Raw genomic sequence first — 20,070 nt, 5'->3', positions numbered from 1 at the left:
TTGGTAAATGATGTCTAGTAAATTGAACAGTCACTGCAGAAGCTTTAATTTAAACAAATGATTGGACTTTGTCTGGAGCAGGGGTTCTGCATCTGGACACTCCTGACATTTTAGATTGGATAATTCTTTGTTGTGGGGCAGTCTTGTGTGTTGTAGGATGTTTAGCAGCATTCTTGACCTCCAGCTACTAGAAGCCAGTAACATACACACACACACACACACACACACACACACACACACGCACGCACGCACCCTCAATCAAAACGACAACCAAAAACGACGTCCCCAGGAGTTGCCAAATGTCCTGTTTGGGGGCAAAATCATCCCCAGTTGTAAACCACTGGTATAGAAGATGCGCAAAATCCTAATCAAGTCATTTTCAAAATAATCAGACTGATCAGAATTTTGAAAGAAAAAGTAGCTGGTTGCTTGGCTGGTTTCTGTCACTTTTCCACTGTTTACTGTAGATATTTGAACAGAGTCGTAGTTCTTTTGTTTTCCAAAAATACAGATGCATCTGTTTACCTGATGCAGGAAAACAGCACCATAAACCTGCCTGCTTATTTATCTTAAGCTTCACTACTTTTAGCTGTTAAAAGTGGACTGGGGCTTCCCTGGTGGCGCAGTGGTTGAGAGTCCGCCTGCCGATGCAGGGGATGCGGGTTCGTGCCCCGGTCCTGGAAGGTCCCACATGCCGCGGAGCGGCTGGGCCCGTGAGCCATGGCCGCTGAGCCTGCGCATCCGGAGCCTGTGCTCCGCAACGGGAGAGGCCACACACACAAAAAAAAGTGGACTGTTTTTAGCTAAATAAATACAGATGTTATTTTAGAGTACTGCACGATTGGGTCTCAAAATGCACTGATAAGAACGGGATTAAGAAAAGGAAACACAAGGATAAAATCACCAGTCATCACTGACAAGATTTAGGAAAAATAAGACTGAAATGAGCTCTTCCACAACTGTATGTTGTGTGTCCCTGACCTTGACTTACCTGTTTTAGTTTTTCTGCAGTATGTAAATAAACAGTTTTTTTTTTTTAACTTCAGACGTAATCAAGAGTAAGGAACTGTGTTTGAAAACCTGTCTATTGCTTTATTAACTTATCTTTTCATGGGAAACATACTATTAAGTTTCCAATTCTGTAACCTAAACAACAACACATTAGAAGCCATCAATTACCATCCAGTTTCATATCTGTGGACCAATAGGAAGGCAAGTTTGATGGTTTCACATCTGTTTTAGGTGAAAGGCTGTTCCTGTCTGTGGTATTTAAAATTTAAAGAACTTCTGTTATACAATTGGGAATCCTTGGGGAGTAAAATGTTAATGAAATCCATAACGGGCACAGACTTTATGATAGCAGTTTTAAGAAATTCCTTTGGTGGGGTTTGTTGATTTCTGCCCTGGCAGTAATAACTATGTTTTACAGAGTGCGTTAATGTTCACGTCTAGGAGCGATGGCTACGTTTATGTAGCATGTAATGTAGCACACAAACTCCTAAGCTCTAAATAACTTTCATATCAGAATTTGAAAGCCCCAGAGCAAAACAATGTGTGTTCTTCAGAAGTGGCAGAACCCACAGTTGGAAACTTTTCAAGCACCTCCACAGCAAACTTCTCCAAAAGAAAGGCCCACCCTGGAAATTCCGAAGCCGGGATGCAAATGGATATTCTGTGCCCTCATACATTTCTCATTTAATGCACCATTTGAAAGTTCCACATCCAAATGGCAATTTTGATCCACATCAAAATCGCAGTTTTGGATGCTGACCTGAAACAGAGACACACACAAACACACATACGTATTTCCTTTCTCCACTGCAAGCCCCCCAGCCTTCACATTTCATTCAATTCTACGTTCAAATAACGAGAGGAAAGTAGATTAAATTAAAAATGCTCTATAAATCCCAATAGTAATAAACTGCATTACGCCTTTATATTTCCAACTATCGAACAGAGTAAGCAGTTGAGACTAATTGCACGTGTTATGACTAATGTGCAATTAGAATAATCACATATGAACTTGTACAAGTGACTTGTACATTTTTTTCCAGCTCTTTTTGCCTCCACGGGTTAAAAACACATTCATGGCCTTCCTTTAATTGCCTTCCTTCAGAAGAATGAAGTCTTAATTTTACCAAGGTTTTATTTTTCTTACAATCCCAGTGCTTTAAACTTCTAACTACATTTTCTGGATTTAGCAGAAAAATAAATAAGCTTCTTTATTCTTCTAGCAAGCCTGAGACGGCAATAGATAGAATTCTTCAGGGGATGGGTGATTGGACCTGACAGCTTCTGAAATCCTTTCAAGCATTTAAGATTCTGTGATTCTACTAAAAATAAATTTACTCTATCAGCTGGTACCATGGGCTTGCTTAAAAGAAAATATAAATATGTGAAGCATAGCTCGAATTCGTTTTAAATAGTACTGATAATCATATCAGGCAACACATAGCAAAAAAAAATTTTTTTTTTAATTAAAAAGATTTTCTTTCCTTAGATCAAGTAATTGTTTAGGTTGGCTTCACCCTGAAGCTTATCTGAGGATTTCACGTAGAAACCTCACTAGTGGGGCTGTTTTGCTTGATTCTTTTGTGCTAGTTCAGGGGGAAGTGCAGCTCACTAGGGGAGATAAGATGAAGTCTGGGCAGTTCATCTTTCATGTCTCTCTAATCTTTGACGGAAGTATCTGAAAGGCAAAGGCTTACCCACCATTCCAGGCTGTTCACACCTTAAAGTCTGGCCCATACTCCGTCTTTTTTCTTTCCTTAAGAAGACAAATACCACATGCAATTCGGAGCATGTTATAGGCCATCATACTAATGCAGAAAAGTGGAGGGGAAAAAAGCAGCACCAGGGATACAGCTTAAGAAGAAAGTCATCACGGCGATCTTCGTGCGTGTATGACTCGATGTGTTTGCCTAGGGCTAAAGCTGACAAAGACAGACCCCATCTCCAAAGAGAAAGACCGAGACCCAGGTAGATGCACAGGTTGATGGCTACAGGTGCAAGAAATTTGACAGAGCCTTAAGTTTGAAGATCCGGAAGTTAAAGATAAAATTTCCAGTGGGAAATACTCATGATAATAAACGAAGTTAGCAAATTAAATGAAATATGAAACACTGAACAAATTGTTTTTGATATTTCAGGAGGCACACAGAGTTCATGGGGAAAAGAGAAAAGAACTTTTTTTTTTTTTTAAGTTCCCAGTCTTAAAAAATGAAGACAGAGTATGCAGAGTTTTCCTGGCCTAGTTTTTTAAACATTATTCTGAAAATCCAGACTAGTCACTGCTGTTGTCAACCAGCAACATTTTGTAGCACACACATTATCCTATTTCTGTAGTTTTAACTTATGTTTCCAAATACTGCATTCGTTTATAAGGATACCTTTATTTACAAAGCTCTAATACCAAGATGGTAAGAATTCATTTATTTAACAATCATGTACCACGTGAAGAAAAATCAGTCAATACATTTGTTCATTTAACATATTTCCTCTCAATCAACCACTCGTAAATAAAAGAATCTCATTTACTAAGACAAATGTAGAAGGCATCTTACATGACCTACATCTGGACATTCCTGTCTCCTCTGGAGAGTAGGACAAAAAGGAAAAGCAGACAGGAATAGGTAATTTGGGGTTCAGTCTGTAATATGCTGAAACTGAACTCTTATCAACTTCTGTAATATAATAATTTAGTTCCATTAGTCTAAGAACTTTGCTGTTTTCCAGAAGAGTTTATGGGAACATCTGTTTATCTACCTATCTCTTTTTAAAGTGTCTAGATTTAGAATATTCATGTGTCTCATATAAAATTCATCTCAATTAAAATCTTTTTATCAAAAGATTTTAATTCCATGTAAAATTTATTTATTCCATTTCTTCTTATATACCAGCAGCTTTATTAAAACCACGCAGAGTAATGTGTTCTCAGGCCTGACTTTGCATCTTAAAGTGTAGTGACAAAATGATAGGATTCTTACTGTCCTGGAAACCTGCAAGGTAGCATAAAGAAATGCTTTTTTCCACATTTCCAAATACGGGCCTTAGCTCTATTTTTTCTGCCAAGAAGCCCACCCCGCTACCCCCAACACCACACACACCACAGTATGGCCATGTTCACCAAGAAAACATCTCACCTTGTGTCACCTCCAAGGATGTGGTGAAATAGACGTGTCTTTCCATGTGTTAAGAATGGTTCCGGTGGATAAATGCGAATCACAGCTTCTTCCATTATGTTAAGGACTCCGGGCAGGGATAGGGGTGGAAGAGCATGATATGTTTCGTGGAACATCTGTGCTTGTTCTCCTGTGCTTTGAAAGTAGACGTGCAGATGCATTTTTCCCATTGTGTGACCTGGATTGAAATGCATGAAATTACTATAGACAGATTTTTTCTTTCAGAGCATTAAAAGAATTTGCAGTTCTGTTCCCTGACAACATTTGGATGGCAAAACAGTGTGTCTTCAGAGCACAAAGCATTTCCCCCTTCCTCACCTTGGTTACCCACCTCCATCCATGCAGTTTCCAACTTTCCAGCCCTTTTCCTGCCACGGGCTGGCCTCTGCTCAGTCCGAAACTATAGAACATCCATTGTGAATGGTAATTACAGATGATTCTTTTAGAGAGTAATTCTTTGAAAATGCATTATTTCAAGCGCTTTTCCACCTCCTTTATAAATCATCTTCAAAAAACAAAAAAATCAGTATACACTTCCTGACTGAATGGTAAGCTTCCAAACAGGGAAAATGCACTTGACCAAATATATTAAATCATGAAGTTCATCTCATCTGTTCTCAGGAATGATTGGCATCCCTTCAGAGACCCACTGTTTACACACAATTTCTGACAACCAACTGTACCTAGGCAGCCTGTTCTTTGTCTTCTCCCTTGTCTCCGGGGCAGTGTTTGTTATAACTTTTGGTGGGTGACCGACTTTAATCTCAGTAATCCCGTCAGCTCCTTGCAGGATTTTTAACGCCAAGTAGAGGGGTTTTCTTGGACACCTGCACGTCCAGATTCCCCATCAACACATGAAACTCTCATTAACCTGAGAGGCCCATGTAGATCCCTGAGAAATACATGGAAAGTCAGTGTAAAAGGATGCTGTCAAAGTTTATAGGCCAAGAGCCTGATTTAGACCATTGCCCCCATCTGCAAGTCTTTAGTTTCTAGAAACTCATCCTTGTGTTTGTTTTTGAAACCAAGCTTTTAGAAGGAGGGAGAAAAATTAAAGGCGTGACTTACTGCAAAACTAATAATAAACAAGCCATTTTGTTGGTGCTGAAATAGACAGATGCTGTCTGAGTACAGATGTGTGTTGATCTTGAGTCATTTAGAAATCTCCCCAGTACTGCAGATAATAAAACTTTATGGGGAGCATAGAACAACAGCTTTTGAAACAGAAATAGACCTTACCTGTACCTGTTTAATATTTTCTTGGTCTTTCAGGTTTAAAAATCTCTTTAAACTGCTGATAGATGGAAAGATGTATGTGTCCATAACTGAGGTCATTGCACCTTGGAAAGGTGTTATGTTGCCTGTCCTCAATGCAGAATTAGTATTACTGCTTCTCCTACTGGGCTGCTTCTCAGAGACCATGAGACAAACACAAAGATCACAAAAGGCCTGAAACCTGCACTCAATTCCCAGCCACACAAAGCTACAATTCGAGCATCGTCTGAGGATCATATGTTAATTAGGTGAAAACTTGGAGACCTATATAGTTAGACAGTGAAATATTGATGTTGCTAATTTTTCAAAAATACAGAAGTGGTCTGAGAAAAGTCTAAGATACCAGATACAGCCAATCCATAAATATCCTGTGGACGTCATGATCCCAAATAAGTTGGCTCTAAAACAAAAAGATTGAGAAGAGGTTGGAGAGCATGATAGATACGGCAAAAATATGATTTAAGCCTTGCTGCCCTTTGAGGTAACTTCTGGGAGGAGGGACGCTTCGTAAGTTAGTGAGAGGTCTTTTGAGAAATAAATAAAAAAGAATCCTTCACGTGGCATGGACCTGGCCAACAAAACTCATCATCCAGCAGACCTTCCCTGTAAGTGGTGAACTTTTCAAACGACTGGAAATTTTGAGTAGTTTTAATATTTGCAGTTTAAACACCAAGATAAGAATAGTCATATTCCTCAATTAAGAGTACAAGTTTGGGGCTTCCCTGGTGGCGCAGTGGTTGAGAGTCCGCCTGCCGATGCAGGGGACACGGGTTCGTGTCCCGGTCCGGGAAGATCCCACATGCCGCGGAGCGGCTGGGCCCGTGAGCCATGGCCGCTGAGCCTGCGCGTCCGGAGCCTGTGCTCCGCAACGGGAGAGGCCACAGCAGTGAGAGGCCCGCGTACCGCAAAAAAATAAAAATAAAAAAAAGAGTACAAGTTTGTTGCTCAAATGCTAACATTGGCTTAACAATGGGTAGCTGGCTTTATCTGGAAAAAAGGAGTTTCAGGTCTTGCCAGCAACGCTGAACTGACAGAGTGTTGAATTTAAACTCGGCAAATGTGTATTGAGCGTTTGCTAAGGATGAGATGCTGCAGGTCGGGCTAGGTGAATTTAAAGTTAAAGAGGGCTCTGTCCCTCTTTCAAACAAGTTACAACAATCTAGCTACTACAGGCAAAACCACACACACACACACACACACACACACACACACACACACACTCCAATTACCCAAATGACTAAGGGAAAAAATATTAGGGTCACATTCTTATGTTTAATGTGTGTACCAATGCATCATTATGACTCTCATAAAACCAGGAAAAGTAACGAAATGGGCTATGCATTGGTATTTTTGTTGGAGAGAAGAGGAGACCACGGCTTGGAATGGCTAATTAATTTGCTAAACATACTCCAGGTCGTTCTTTAATATCAAAGCCACAGAGGTGCTCCTGCGGCCTGTGCTTATTTGCCACCGTGTGCTGCCTGCATCACCCAAGTATTTTTCCCTGTAGCCCTAGAGCTCATTGAGGATATTTAATGCAGCCAGTTCCCTCTATATTGAGATTTATTGTTTACTCGACTTTTTCCCTCACCGACGAGAGGGCAGGAATCTGGTAACCTTCCCTCTCTTGCACCCAAGTATCTAGCACTTATTTGTGTGATAAAAGAAGAATCTCCAGCCACCAGCTTCCCTCCACAGTGCAAGGGATATTAGACACGGAAATACCCACCACCAGAAGCTCATGATCTCAACTCATGGCCCTCTCTTTAATTGTTTGAGGAGCAAACAGTGTGATTTCGACAGCAGTGTGGACTCCTCAAGAAAACACGCAGTTTTGATGCCATTTCATTGAGATGTTTTCTTTCAAATGTAGATATAAACGGAGGGTAGGGCTGGACAGTGTGCCCTGAGACTCAGGAGAGAGGTGTCTGGCTCATGCAGACTGAGGGTTGGATCTTATTCCCAGGAATGCTTGGATTCCCAGAGGCAGTGAAAGCACATTTTAGCAGAATTAGCTCAGCAGTGCAGTGCATGGTCACGAGCTGAAAGTTTAATTACAAATAAGATTGCATGGTCTCTCTGTCACCAGCCCAGCACTTCCTGGCCTGGACCCATGGATCCCATGAAGGCCTCTGCAAAGGAGGATGTGTTTTGGGGGCTAGGGGTGGGGAGGGCACTTTTCCCTGCTCTCTAAAGGACTTTTGCCAAGAGATACTAGACAGAAGGAGAATGTTCATCATATCAGATATTTCGAAATGCAGGAAATTGGCTGGGATTTTTTTTCCTGTTTCTTCTGCCTTTAACTCATCAACCCCGACCCCTTCCACTGCCAAAATCTTATCCTATCCTATGAGGTCCAGTTTGAATGATTCAAATGACCTCTTTTCCATAAAGCCTGAACTTTCCCCTTGTGCATGTAATCGTCTTCTGAACCTCACAACGCCTCATCTGTGGGCACGGTGGCACTTCTTATTTTCAGTCTGGTATTATCATTTTTTTCTGCATAGGCCTGCTTCCTTCCCGAGCCTGGCATACCATATATATCTATTGAATTTAATGGATTAAATGGTTTTATCTGAACCCTTGGCATCCTTCGGTTTACTTTAATTTCACACTTTCAGTTTAAGCGTCTACAATGCGTGAAGCACCATTATTGGGCTTTAAGACACATCCGTGTGGGCATGCACCCTGGCTCCGTGCATCTGTTTATAGTTTGCCCGAAATGTTTTTAATCATAAAAGCAAGAATAATAAATGCTTTATCTGCATAATACAGTCCTACTGAAATTATGTGTGGAGGTCATAAATTCTTCTGTTACGTTTTAAAATGGTTGTCATCCAGACCACCCTTTAGTCATTCTTCCATTACTGCGCTCCCTTTGTTTTAGCAGAGACAGACATCAGAAGCAGAGATCCGTTCACACAGTCTGCTTGATCTCACAGGATGTTGATCAATGCGGAGCCATTCCTGCCCATTAAGCCTTCTAACTAGGAGAATGCTCCCCTAGTTTTCATGAGTATTACAATAAACAGTTAATGGATGGAACCAAGAGTTATAGCAGAAGAGCCTAAGCCAGCCTGTGTCCTCCATGCAGGAGATGCTTGCTAAATCTTTGCTGACTGAATCTTCTAGCAAGAGCCCATGGTACAATGGTCCTATAGGCATTTGACTAGATCTACATCATGTTTACGCATATCTGAGGCTGGTTACAATTTTTTTTAAAACTGTAGCATATTTATTTTTCTTTCTTTCTTAAGACATTTCTACTATGCGATTTTTACTACAGAGTTTGTAGGTTAAATTCTTAACCAAGTTTCTAGGGATTACATTTGTTCTGTTCTGAGTACTTATCCTCTTTCCAGATCAAAGTATTAGGCTCAGGTTTTCAATTTAGTGTAACTTACAAATAAGTATTCAAAAAATGTTAATAAAAATATTAAGTCCCTGAATCTTTTACCACCCAGTAAGAACTCCTAAGTATCTAAGTTGGAAGAGGGGACCATCTAAGTGTCATCCTCCTGACTGAGCTATTAAAGTTTCTGAGGTCCCCATCTGCAAGTGAACATGGTGTTGAAGTAATGAAGCTTCTTCATTTTAAAGAAAACCAGAGTTTTCAGGTTGGCGTATGTCTTAAAAATGTACAACAATCTTTGCCAAAGCCTAGGCATTCGGTCAGCCTTTCTCTTTAACTCTACATAGAACTTTCCAATTGTCTTTGATGCTGATTACTTGTATCGCAGAGTCTATAGGAACCCCCATACGATCTCATTTTCTCCTCCTTTGTTATCAGAATACATTGTGTCCTGGTGTCCAGATTTTACAGGTTTATTGAGTAAGAGAGGAACTCAAATGGAATGTTTGTTTTCTCTGAACACAATTATATCTGTTCTAGAAAATATAGAAGGGAAAAAGAAGCCCTCAGATTTTGCATGGAATATGTGAAGACCCCTCCCATATTTCTCTTAAATTGATGTCATCAGTGAAGCTGAGCGTTTTCCGGTGGGTGTCACAGTCCTGTTGCCCTGCTCTCAAAGGTCTTTGAAATGCTGCATCAGACACCCTGAGGAGATGTGGACCCGCCGTGCTCTCCTCCCAGAACAGTGTCCTCCTCTTCAAGTTCCATCTTCGTGGTTTCCACGTGGGAGTGATTTGGGTAGCTGGGTTCTGGAAATGTCTCTAGTTGAGATGCTGGTATTAACCTGCAGTACGGAGTCCCTTTCCTTTCCTCCTGCCGATGCCACTTGCCCGTTCTAAAAACTTCAAGAGATCTTACTCTTCAGAAAGAACCACATGGCACTCCAGTTCCAAGAACATATCAGAATTAAATATTTCTTCTTTAATTTGTTGCTCCTGGTTTATGCCAAAAAAAATTAATGTGAGAATGAAAGGATATGCCAACATCCAAAGGCAGTGGAGCCCCACAGCATAATCTCCTTTATCAGCCAAAGGAGACAGAGGTCAGCCCTTGTTTGAGGACTTCATTTGTCTTGTGCTTTCCTTGTTGTTCTTTTGCGCAAAGTACAGTGGCATCGGGGAAGCCAGGCTTTGCGCTGCATCTGGGCTGCACAGCCTTATCTAGTGTTATTCTAGCTGGTTGACTCAAGTCTTTGGAAAGGAAAATTCATCAGTTCATTCACTTGGGATTGTTTTACTATCAGCACAGGCTTTGTTGCAACCAGTAGTTTGCTTCCACCCAGGAAAATGCTTTCCTTTATGGAAAAAAAAAAAATTAATTCAAGCAATTAAGATGAGAAGAGAAAATTGGTGAGGTTCTCCCTGCACTGCACTTTTCTTGCTCTTGGATATTTGTATTCTTTACCAGAATTGTTAAATCTTTTCTCATTATCTTTTGCTAAAAATGATCTGTCACCACTGTCTTGTTTTTCAACAGCACGAGTGACTCATTTGCAAAATTTGGCTTTCCAGTAGTCAATGTAAACGTTAAACGGCGTCAAAGTAATCATAAATGGTTTCATAGTCTCGATAATTATACAAATATGTAATTTCCAGAAAGAATGACTCTAAGATTTAATTTTTGTTCACTAAGAAATTCTAAATTACCTTTTGATAATTGTGCTTTTTAAGATAGGAATTGAGGAAGAGCATGGGTGTAGTGGCATATACATGGGCTGCCAGTCTGATCTGGGGTAAATCCTGGCTTAATCACTGACAAGTTACGTGACTCTGAGCAAGGTTCACACATCACTTTGTTCCTCAGGTCCTTGTATGATTGTTAAGAGTTGAAAAGATAGTGTATATAAATTTAGCCCTTAATAAAATGTCTGACATATAGGGGTTGCCTTATGAATTTTCTATATATAATAGTAATGTTAGCCATCAGTGTTTTTTCTATGTAATACAGTAATCAGGAAAAATACATAAAGAGAGAATTATGTCACCAACTATAAAATGGTTGTATTCCTACTGGCAACTATAAAAAGTCCAAGATCCTTAGTCAAGGAACATGATGATCAGGTGCTGTGAATTAAGCCCCCAGATCCTGGAACAGCACCGATGTTCAGATGCTTAGGCGTTATCAGAAAGCACGTGTGTTATCTAAGGAAATGAGACAATTGCTTAAAAATATTTTCTTTAGCTTGTAGTGTCTAGTGATGAATTAAACAGCTCTTTGAGTCATCAGAGATGCTCTAAAAAGAATCCGACACACTCCACCTCCCCCCACCAAGAAAGTATTTTTCCTGTTTTTAATCAGACTCCAGTTCTTTGTCCTTTATTTTTTCAGGCTCTTGTACTGACCTGTCTTGGGAATGTTAAAAGCCTGGAAACACTCCCTTGTCAATGCTCGCTCAATGCACAGTATTTTATTGAGCAAGACAGATTTTTCATTTTAGAAATGAGACTTTCCACATTACGACATTACCAATAGCTAGTTATGTATTATTATAGGAAGCGATGATATCTATTTCATGGCTGGGAGGCTGCATGCTGGTATTTAACCAGCAGTTTGCAGAGGTTTGCTTCATGATGTACTGCACGATGCTAAAACGTGCCCTTTGTCCTCAAGTGATTCCCAGTAAAATGTGTATCTCTCCTGGCTTCTGTTTATCTGGGGATTGTGTTTCCTGTCATTACTAAGACAATGCCATGGCCATAAAGTGCATGTAGGTTAATACCTGTAGACATCTTACAACGAAGAGGGAGTTGGAGGTGGACAGTTCACCCCACAGGAGCTGTAGGACACCATCCCCTGCCCCCCAGAAGGGGATGAAGACAGCTGTTTTCTTCTACTGGTGTGCCTCTCCCCACCCGGGATGAAAGTGGCGCTTTCCTCCTCTGTGCCTGATGTCTAGCTATGTCTTCTCTTTGTGTGGGGAGCACAGTGAAGATAAGATGTAGGTAGACATTCTACCAGCAGTGTTAGGCTTTTATATTTATATTGGAAACAGGATGTCGTATGGGGTCACTTCTGCTAACAGTGATAAGCTAACTCAGAGTGGCCACTTGAACTCAAAAGGAGTTTGGTAAACTTCCGTCAAATTGCCTACAGACCATCAGATAAGTACCAGATGTTTATGTTTGTCACACACACGGAGTGAAACGTTCCACAGTTTCAGTGAATGCAGTTGACGTTCAGCTCTGTGCTAGCCCCCCCCCCCCCGCATCCTCCCACCCCATCGCCATCACTCTTAATGTTAAACAGAAAGTACATCAAACTCAGATGTGAAATCACACCCATCTTCCAATTAAAAATAAAGCAGCTGTGAAATAATGAATGACATTCTTTCAAAATAAGAAAATAGTGATGGGAGCAGAGCTGATTGGATTTAGGGAAGGCATGTGGCCTCTACCGCTGCGGAGCTCAGGCTCTGGACGCGCAGGCTCAGCGGCCATGGCTCACGGGCCCAGCCGCTCCGCGGCATGTGGGATCTTCCCGGACCGGGGCACGAACCCGCGTCCCCTGCATCGGCAGGCGGACTCTCAACCACTGCGCCACCAGGGAAGCCCCATGTGTGTCTGAATTTTTAGGAGAAGAAGGGAAATATTGTTGAGGATGATGAACCCTCCAAAACACAGAGGGCTGCCATTATGTAGAACTGCTCGGGGTTGTGTCTTTGTCTCTCCAGCTGCCTGTCTTGGGTCGCCAATCTTGTCTACTGGATGTGAGGTTGGTGAGAGCTCATCAGATTCAGAAAGCTAACCCACCAAGAGGATGGCCGGATTTTGAATGGTGGTCGTGACAACTGATTATTTCGGCTTCCGAATGAGCAGAGCACAGTAGTCTTTAGAGATCAATCCATTTCTTGACAAATAGTGTCTATAGCAGTGAGGGAAACATGGTAGGTTGTCTAGTGATGTTATTTCATTCATTCATTTCCTCCCCATTGCCTCTGCCCTTCCTGTTCCCCCTTCTCCCTAGAACAGCCTTTCCCTTTTTATCCACTTGTGAGCTCCTACTGTGCATCTTTCAGTAGGTGTCTTAGACATCAAAGTCAGCTGTGAGATGTGTCCAATCCCCCTACCTCTCCTTCCCCCGTGCACTGCCCCATCCTGTAATCTTGTGTTTGTGTCTCCCATTCTTGCTGCTCTTTGTATCCTCACCACTTAATACAGAACTTAGTGGAAACGCAGTACTAAGTGTCCACCGGTCAAGGTGAGTAGAAGTGTTCACAGGCGGCCGACTGATTAAATAGATGACACTACAGTCAGGCCATAGAATACCATGCAGCCATTGAAATTGATGATGTAGAAAAACACTTTTGGCACGGAAATATACCCATAAAACTAAACGAAAAGCAGGATATCGAACATAGAGGTAATACGACCTCATTTTTACAATAACAGAACATACACATGATGGTTACATATATTTTGCATAAGGAAATAGAACTCTGGAAGGCTATTATCAGCCTTTATTTCCTAGTGGTGGTCTTCTGAAGATTTTAATTTCTCCTTTAATCTCTTCTGCATCTTATGAATTTTCAATAGACATCTATCACTTTTCTATATAGAAAAGCAGATATTCCTTAAAAGAAATCATAAAAGTCTGGATGGAAGTAGAGGAAAAACACAATATGATGAATTGACAGATGGAGACCTGAGCTTTGCACTAAACATCTTGGAGTCAGAAGTGCCTTATTCTGCCCATCAGACCAAAAAGAGGAAATAGTCATTTGCAGTCAAAAAAAAGAGGAAAATGTTCTTTTAAGTTGACAAAACTTTACATGTGAAGGCACAAAGACAGAAAAGGCATATCTTGTGTTAGGAAGAATAAATACGCGGCTGGAAGATACGGTTGGAGGGAGGTAGATGCAGCAGGTGAGACTAAAACAGCAGGTAGATCGAGGCCAATGTCATGATTAGCAGAGATGGCTTCAGCCCTGAGAAAGGTATAAACACCCAGGTGTTAAGTCCCTCTGGCTCTCCTGACAGATGCCTGTGGTGTGAGCAGTTGTGCTTCTGAGGCTGAGAGTTACCTATCTCCTCCCAAACTCTCTCAGGCGCTGAGGGTCTCTGTTAGGGCATTCCACAAAGGTCCCCAGGGAGAAAGGACTTAAAAGAACCTCTGTGGTATTGCCAGTGAGCGTCTCCACAGTGCTGGTCTGTGTCTTGGTAGAGTTCTGGGTACCATTCAGTTTTTTGTATTGTTTTTCTTTGCGGTACGTGGGCCTCTCACTGTTGTGGCCTCTCCCGTTGCGGAGCACAGGCTCCGGACGCGCAGGCTCAGCGGCCGTGGCTCACGGGCCCAGCCGCTCCGCAGCATGTGGGATCTTCCCTGACCGGGATACGAACCCGCGTCCCCTGCATCGGCAGGCGGACTCTCAACCACTGCGCCACCAGGGAAGCCCGCCATTCACTTTTAATTGCAGTTGTTCAAGTCCCAGTCCTAATCATTTGGTGAGGTTGTCATTCATCCTTTCTAAACCCAGTGGTAGTAATGTTAGGAAGAAAAATGAAATGAAATTTCAGGTATCCCAGCACAGTGAGCAAGAGAATCTGCAGAGTTTTAAAGCACAACAGGAAACCTTATGCAATTACAAGGGGAGGTTGTGAATGCATTTCATTGCTGTTGAGAAAAGAAAATACCTTTTCTTCTTTACGAGTGATTCATACGTATGCTTTGGGGCCTTTCAGTCTGGGACTTTCATGTGTTTTCATGTCGTTTCATGTGTTGGCACCCGGTTAATTTCAGTCACTGGCTCCTTCCTTTCAAGTCAGTTGTTTCTAGTGCCTAGGATTCTTCTAGTTGACCACCAGTTAACTTCTTTCTTACCTAGCAACTAAATCTTACCCTGAGAACAAAATTTTAAAAATAGGAGAAGTACAGCCAGGGAAGGAAGTTCTAGAGTTATTTCCAATCAGCCTAAGCTGCCTATACACTCGTGGGAATTTAAGCATTTCCAAACTGAAGAGCCATTCGTAGGTTTGACAGGAAGAGTTTATTTGCACAGCTCTACTTCATGCCCCCTTGGATGTCAAGGTTTTAAGGACCCTTCAGGTTGAAAGTGGATTCGGTATTAGGCATGAGGGCATGACTCAGTGGACAGTCAGCAAAGCACTAAGTGTCTGAGAGCATCTGAAAACAGTTGAAAAAGTTCCGTGCAGCCATGTCTAGAGTACCTATTAACTTTCAAGTTGCAGCATTAGGAAATCAGAGTTTTTGCAGCAACCTGAAATCATCTGGTTATTTGTCCAGAATGGAGTTAGGTTTGGGCTTGCCAGATAACATCGAGAAAAGAACACCCAGTTAAATTTGAATTTCAAGTAAGCAATGAACCTGTTGTTAGTATGTCCCAAATATTGCATGGGACATACTTATACTAAAAACATTTGTTGTTTATCTGAAATTCAAATTTAACTGAATAGCTTGCATTTTTGTTGGCGCAATCTGGGAAACGTGGACTGCCTCCGTTTTTTGAAATTTGTACACAAATTCATACAAAGTACTAGTATCACTTTTGGAATAAATGCAAATTCCAGTTAACAAGTATAGGCACTTGATAAAATACGTTGGACAAATACTTATTTGTTAAATTAAGATTTAGAACATCCACCATTATTATCTTAAAATATTTATTGCTATTAAAGGCTTGCTCTTTTTTCTTTTAAATCTGGTGAAAGCGTTTATAGCCTAGACTTTACATCTTAAAATTCAGGAAAATGAAATAAAGATTGTTTTACATTGAATGGTATCCCCTTCCTTTCTAGATGAAATCTCCTATTGTTGAATTGTGTTAAGTTCAAGTTGGCGTCTCTGTGGCAGGGACGTTGCTGTTTTTCCTGGATGTAAGTCTTGGTTCAGTTTTGAAGGAATTGGCAACCTGTTGATTTAACTACTCCAAGGGCCTTCAGGAAAAAGCAATTCGTGGAAGACAATAGCTGTTCTTCACAAGGCAGGCTTTACATAAAATAGAAATTCTTTAGCTAGCTGTTCATGACCCATGGGCACTAAAGAGTTAATTGAAATATTGTTTTCAGAAAATTGGGTTGTCATGTAGCAACTGGAAAGCAGGATTCAGAAGTTGTGGTTGGGGGGGCGGTGGTGTGCTTAGGGCTTTTGGGGGGTTTTGTTTTTTGGCTTTTGTCGCCGTTTTCAGGGAAAACAGCCTCTTAGTAGTGAATATAATATACGGTTGAAATATCTTGTTACTCTTAATCAGTTGTAACGTGCAATTACTTTTTGTGTCCTTTACAAAATATTTGCCAAATATTTGTGCTTCATTTCTTTAAAATCTCTGTATTATACAGAAATCCAATAAATAGAGGACATAGTAGAGGAAAACAATTTTATAGGAATAATCAAATGTATTCATAAAAGGAAATTATTTCTAATATAGAGAAACTGGTAATGATTTTTGTTTTAAGATGATTCTTGGTTATTAACAATGGAAATAAGGAAAGTTAAAGAAAAAATACCTATTTCACTTTTCTGAAAGCATGGAGTCCTAGGAAGTCGGAGAGGGAAGGGGTCTTCCGGGTTATCTGGTCCAACTTGTTCATTTTACAAATGAAGAACTAGAAGCCTAAAGATGAAGTGACTTGTCAGAGGCCCTATAGAGCAAACTCAAGGCAGAGCCGGTACTGGAACCTTGAGGGCCTGATCTCTGTCCTTTCCATTCACATCACAGGGCCATGGGAACAACTCAAGCCACTACAGACCTCTGGGATGCAATCAGGGACCTCGGGCTTTGGTCACCCTCTGGTCATCACTACTGTGGTGCCCTCCAGGTGGCCCAGCCGTCAGGGGTGTGAGAAAGTTTAGTGAGGGATGAAGGTAAGGCCATTGGGCTGAGGAACATCTCCCCTGGAAACTCACCAGTGGAAGCTTGTTAAGTCCTAGCTGTTGTCCCACAGAGGCATCGTTCCTTCCCAGATTGATGCCTGGGAATCCTCCTGCCTCTCAAGCTGAACTACAAGGAGAGATACGGCAAAGGAAGAAATTTAGATGGATCAAAAATCCTAACTTTGCCCTCCTTCCCTCGACTCCATTCCAGATTATAAATCTATGGCCCATTTCTCAACCCGCAGTACACACAAGTGCTTTCAGAGTCAGGATCGTTCTGATCCACATTCTGTTTGGAAGGAGGTAGGATGCTGCAGAGGGATGGGAAGTGGGATCATGTTAGACTCAAGTTCTAGTCCAGGCCTCTCCGTATCCAGTATGTGAGCTTATCTTGTTTGTCTTGATTTTCTATTTGTAAAATGACATCTATTAACGTGCTGTTTAGAAAGTATTGTGAATCTCTTAGAAAATACAGTAACATGATGTTGAACCCAGTTTTCTCTTTTGTACCAAGGATCAAGCAATCTTGGTGGCAACGATGAGAAAGGTCTCTTTTTTGGCCATTGCCAACCTAGGGCAGCTGCTGTCTTATCATATTGGAGGCTTTCTTGGGGTTGTTGATGCCGATGGAATTAGGGTCTGTTGATCCCAGGTGGATGAAAACTACACCATGGTACCCACAGGAAAAGATGCTCCACATTCCGGAGGTACAAGGATGGGCAACTGACAAGGCTGGTATTGTCTTGTAGGTAGACCTGGGCCTTCTGCGCTTTGTCACTGCTGTCGGGACACAGGGAGCTATTTCAAAGGAAACCAAGAAGAAATACTATGTCAAGACATACAGAATAGACATTAGCTCCAACGGGGAAGACTGGATCACCATAAAAGAAGGAAATAAACCTGTTGTAAGTTTCCCTTCCACCTCCCCCAGCAATCGGGCCTTTGAAGTGGATGATCAATTTTCACTTGTTTGTTTGGGAGCTTGCTGTCTTGCCTGGTTTATTTTCGAATTGATTTAAAATGAAAAGTGCAATTAGAGGTTTAAATCTGACCAAGGGGTCTCATGTTCCCAGATCCAGAAGCCAAAAGGAAATTATATGGATGTTTCCAAGAAAAGTCAATACCGGCTAAATTAAGTCAAACTCAAGAATCACTTTAAACCTCCCACAGGGACAGAGACTATGCACAGGATAAACACCATCCTCTTAGAACCTCTGGAGTTGTTTTGTTTTGTCTTTCTGCCTGTGTTTCCTCATTCTCTTTCATAGATTGATCCTTTCTTTCTCTCTGTAATGGGCTGGTTTTAGAAGACTCCTTTTTATCTACCCTCTGTGGCTCACAAACTAATTTACAAGTGTGTTTGGCTGCTTCTGTGCGAATGAACAGAACTACAGGTGTTCCCTCAGATCCCATGAGCCACACGCCACCTCCTCGCTACTTTCCTGTCGAGGAGGCCACACCATGCCCTGTGCCCCGGGCACTCTGCTCTGAATTATTTGGAACTGAGATGTTTTTCTCAGCCTGCTGTTTATTTGAAGTTATGCTTGCTCTGATTTACTAATCAAAAGATTTTGGAGAATTCATGCTTGCTGTTTCCCCAAAATTAAAAGCTTGCCCTGGAGGCCGAGTGAAATGCACAGAATTGGTGAGGATGGTAGCAAAGATCCAGGTAACCTGGAATCCTGGGTTTGGGAAGAGACCAATTAACATGTCCTTGTCTCCATCTGGGGCATCCCTGGCCTTGATTTTCTCCTTCTGGGTCTGAAACTGAGAAAAGCCTCCTGGGTGTGAAGTGAGAGGCCTATAAATATGCTTTGATTAGCTGCAAAGCCCTCACTGTCCCTTAGGGCAGGCAGGAAGGCCGAAGACATAGGGATGCAGCTGCTCTGTGAACAGACCAGCTCAAGGCCGCTGTCTAGCCCTAGAGGATGTGGAATAGATCCTCCATCTGGGGAAGGAAAACCCTCATAGTCGTCATTGGTGGAGATCTAGTGAGTAAACTTTGACCCTGAGTGTAATGACTTATTCTTGTTTTGGAGTCGTTTTTTGAAGGCATGCTTTAGTTTCAAACAAACGAAAAAACACTAATGCCAAGGACACACCAACATACAGAAGAACCTGGAGAGAGTAGGGAGGGCTGACCCCAGCTTTCAGGCCGTCTCTTTAATCAATGAGCACTCACTGTCTCTCCAAGACACGGCTTCTCAGCCATGGTCCGCAGTTGTCCGCGTGGCCCGGATATGGGTGTGGGGAGCACACGAGGGCCATAGGGGCATCTGACATGCACACAGCTCACTCTTGGTCCATGATCTGGGTCACCTTGGCACACAGAGGGCCTTCCAGAGTAGGAGGCAGAAAGAATAAAGGGTCAGCAAAGACCTGGCATGCGTCTGCACCCTTTCACTGAACCCGAATGAAATCCCCACATCCACCCGGAGTCCAGCTCTCGTTGCCCACCTGCCTTTCACTACTTTGGGGCCTTTCAGGCACACCCCCTGCCCTGCTTTCCTCAGAGAGAGTTGGCTTATGTACCTCAGCAACAGCGGCCTTCGACCACCAGCATTCCAGCAGCCCTCTTTCTGTTGGTGGCATGTGTGTCCTTACCTGGTTTTCAGCAAATATAAAATGCCTTCAGGGTGAACCAGACTGTGGTCCCTCCCTGAGGTGGATCCACTGGCCCTTGAAACACTGGTTTGGGAAGCTCTGCTCCTTCAGGCATGTCCCCATTATTCATCGTCACACAAAAATGCTTCCACACAGATTGTTTCCAAGAGAGATTTGCTGAAGTAAGACAGAAATCTAAAGGCTGTCACAGGCTGGGATAAATTCGATATTAAATCATCTCAGGAGAGGGATCCGGCTAACAGCCGACTTAGTAAAGCATTTGACCACCTCCCATGGAGCAGGCCTCATGGGCTAAATGGAGTAAGAACTCCAGGCTGACTCTCCTAAGCCCCTTCTCCCAGGGGAACGGTGGTCCTCCTCCTAGGACTCATCTGGGAAGGTGGGTGGGAGTCTCTGCACCTCTGATGGCCCAGGGATGCTCTAGCTACACAAGGCCTGTGACTGAGACATGGTGCTTTTACACAGCTGTCCCCACCCAGAGCTGGAGTAAAATCCAGGGGAGTGGAGGCTTTCAGTCCCATCTGAGACTGGTCGAGTGCCGGAGGGTTCCACGTGGCAGACAGTCCCCGTTCCTCAGAGATCTCACTGGAGGACACTGCCGTGGCGCCATGCCCAGGCTGAGTGCCTCCGACAGACACTTGTGGGAAACCGGTTCGTGACTGGCACTCATTACATCTGCAGTTACATGCCTCATCTTTCTTAGAATAAAATGACTCATTTTTGAAACTAGAAACAGAAGCCCTGGGA

At 42.3% G+C, this 20,070-nt stretch overlaps 1 protein-coding gene across 5 annotated transcripts in view; it reads left to right on the top strand.

The window, feature by feature from the left end:
• The window catches only part of NRP1 (neuropilin 1), a 138,113-nt gene that overhangs the window by 77,128 nt on the left and 40,915 nt on the right, over positions 1-20,070 (top strand). For 4 of the 5 annotated variants that reach the window (XM_022580440.2, XM_022580441.2, XM_022580437.2 and 1 more), the window contains exon 7: positions 17,448-17,603. The exons of the other annotated variant lie outside the window; for it this stretch is intronic. In XM_022580440.2, the coding sequence (XP_022436148.2) occupies positions 17,448-17,603 (156 nt within the window). The remainder of the gene's footprint in view (positions 1-17,447; positions 17,604-20,070) is intronic. 5 annotated transcript variants of the gene reach the window in all.

Source organism: Delphinapterus leucas, chromosome 2, assembly GCF_059928025.1.
Source record: "Delphinapterus leucas isolate spDelLeu-1000000601 "Yukka" chromosome 2, BTC_Dleu_Yukka2, whole genome shotgun sequence".
In the NCBI taxonomy this organism is placed as follows: Eukaryota; Metazoa; Chordata; class Mammalia; order Artiodactyla; family Monodontidae; genus Delphinapterus; species Delphinapterus leucas.
This window is presented reverse-complemented; position numbering and strand designations above follow the sequence as displayed.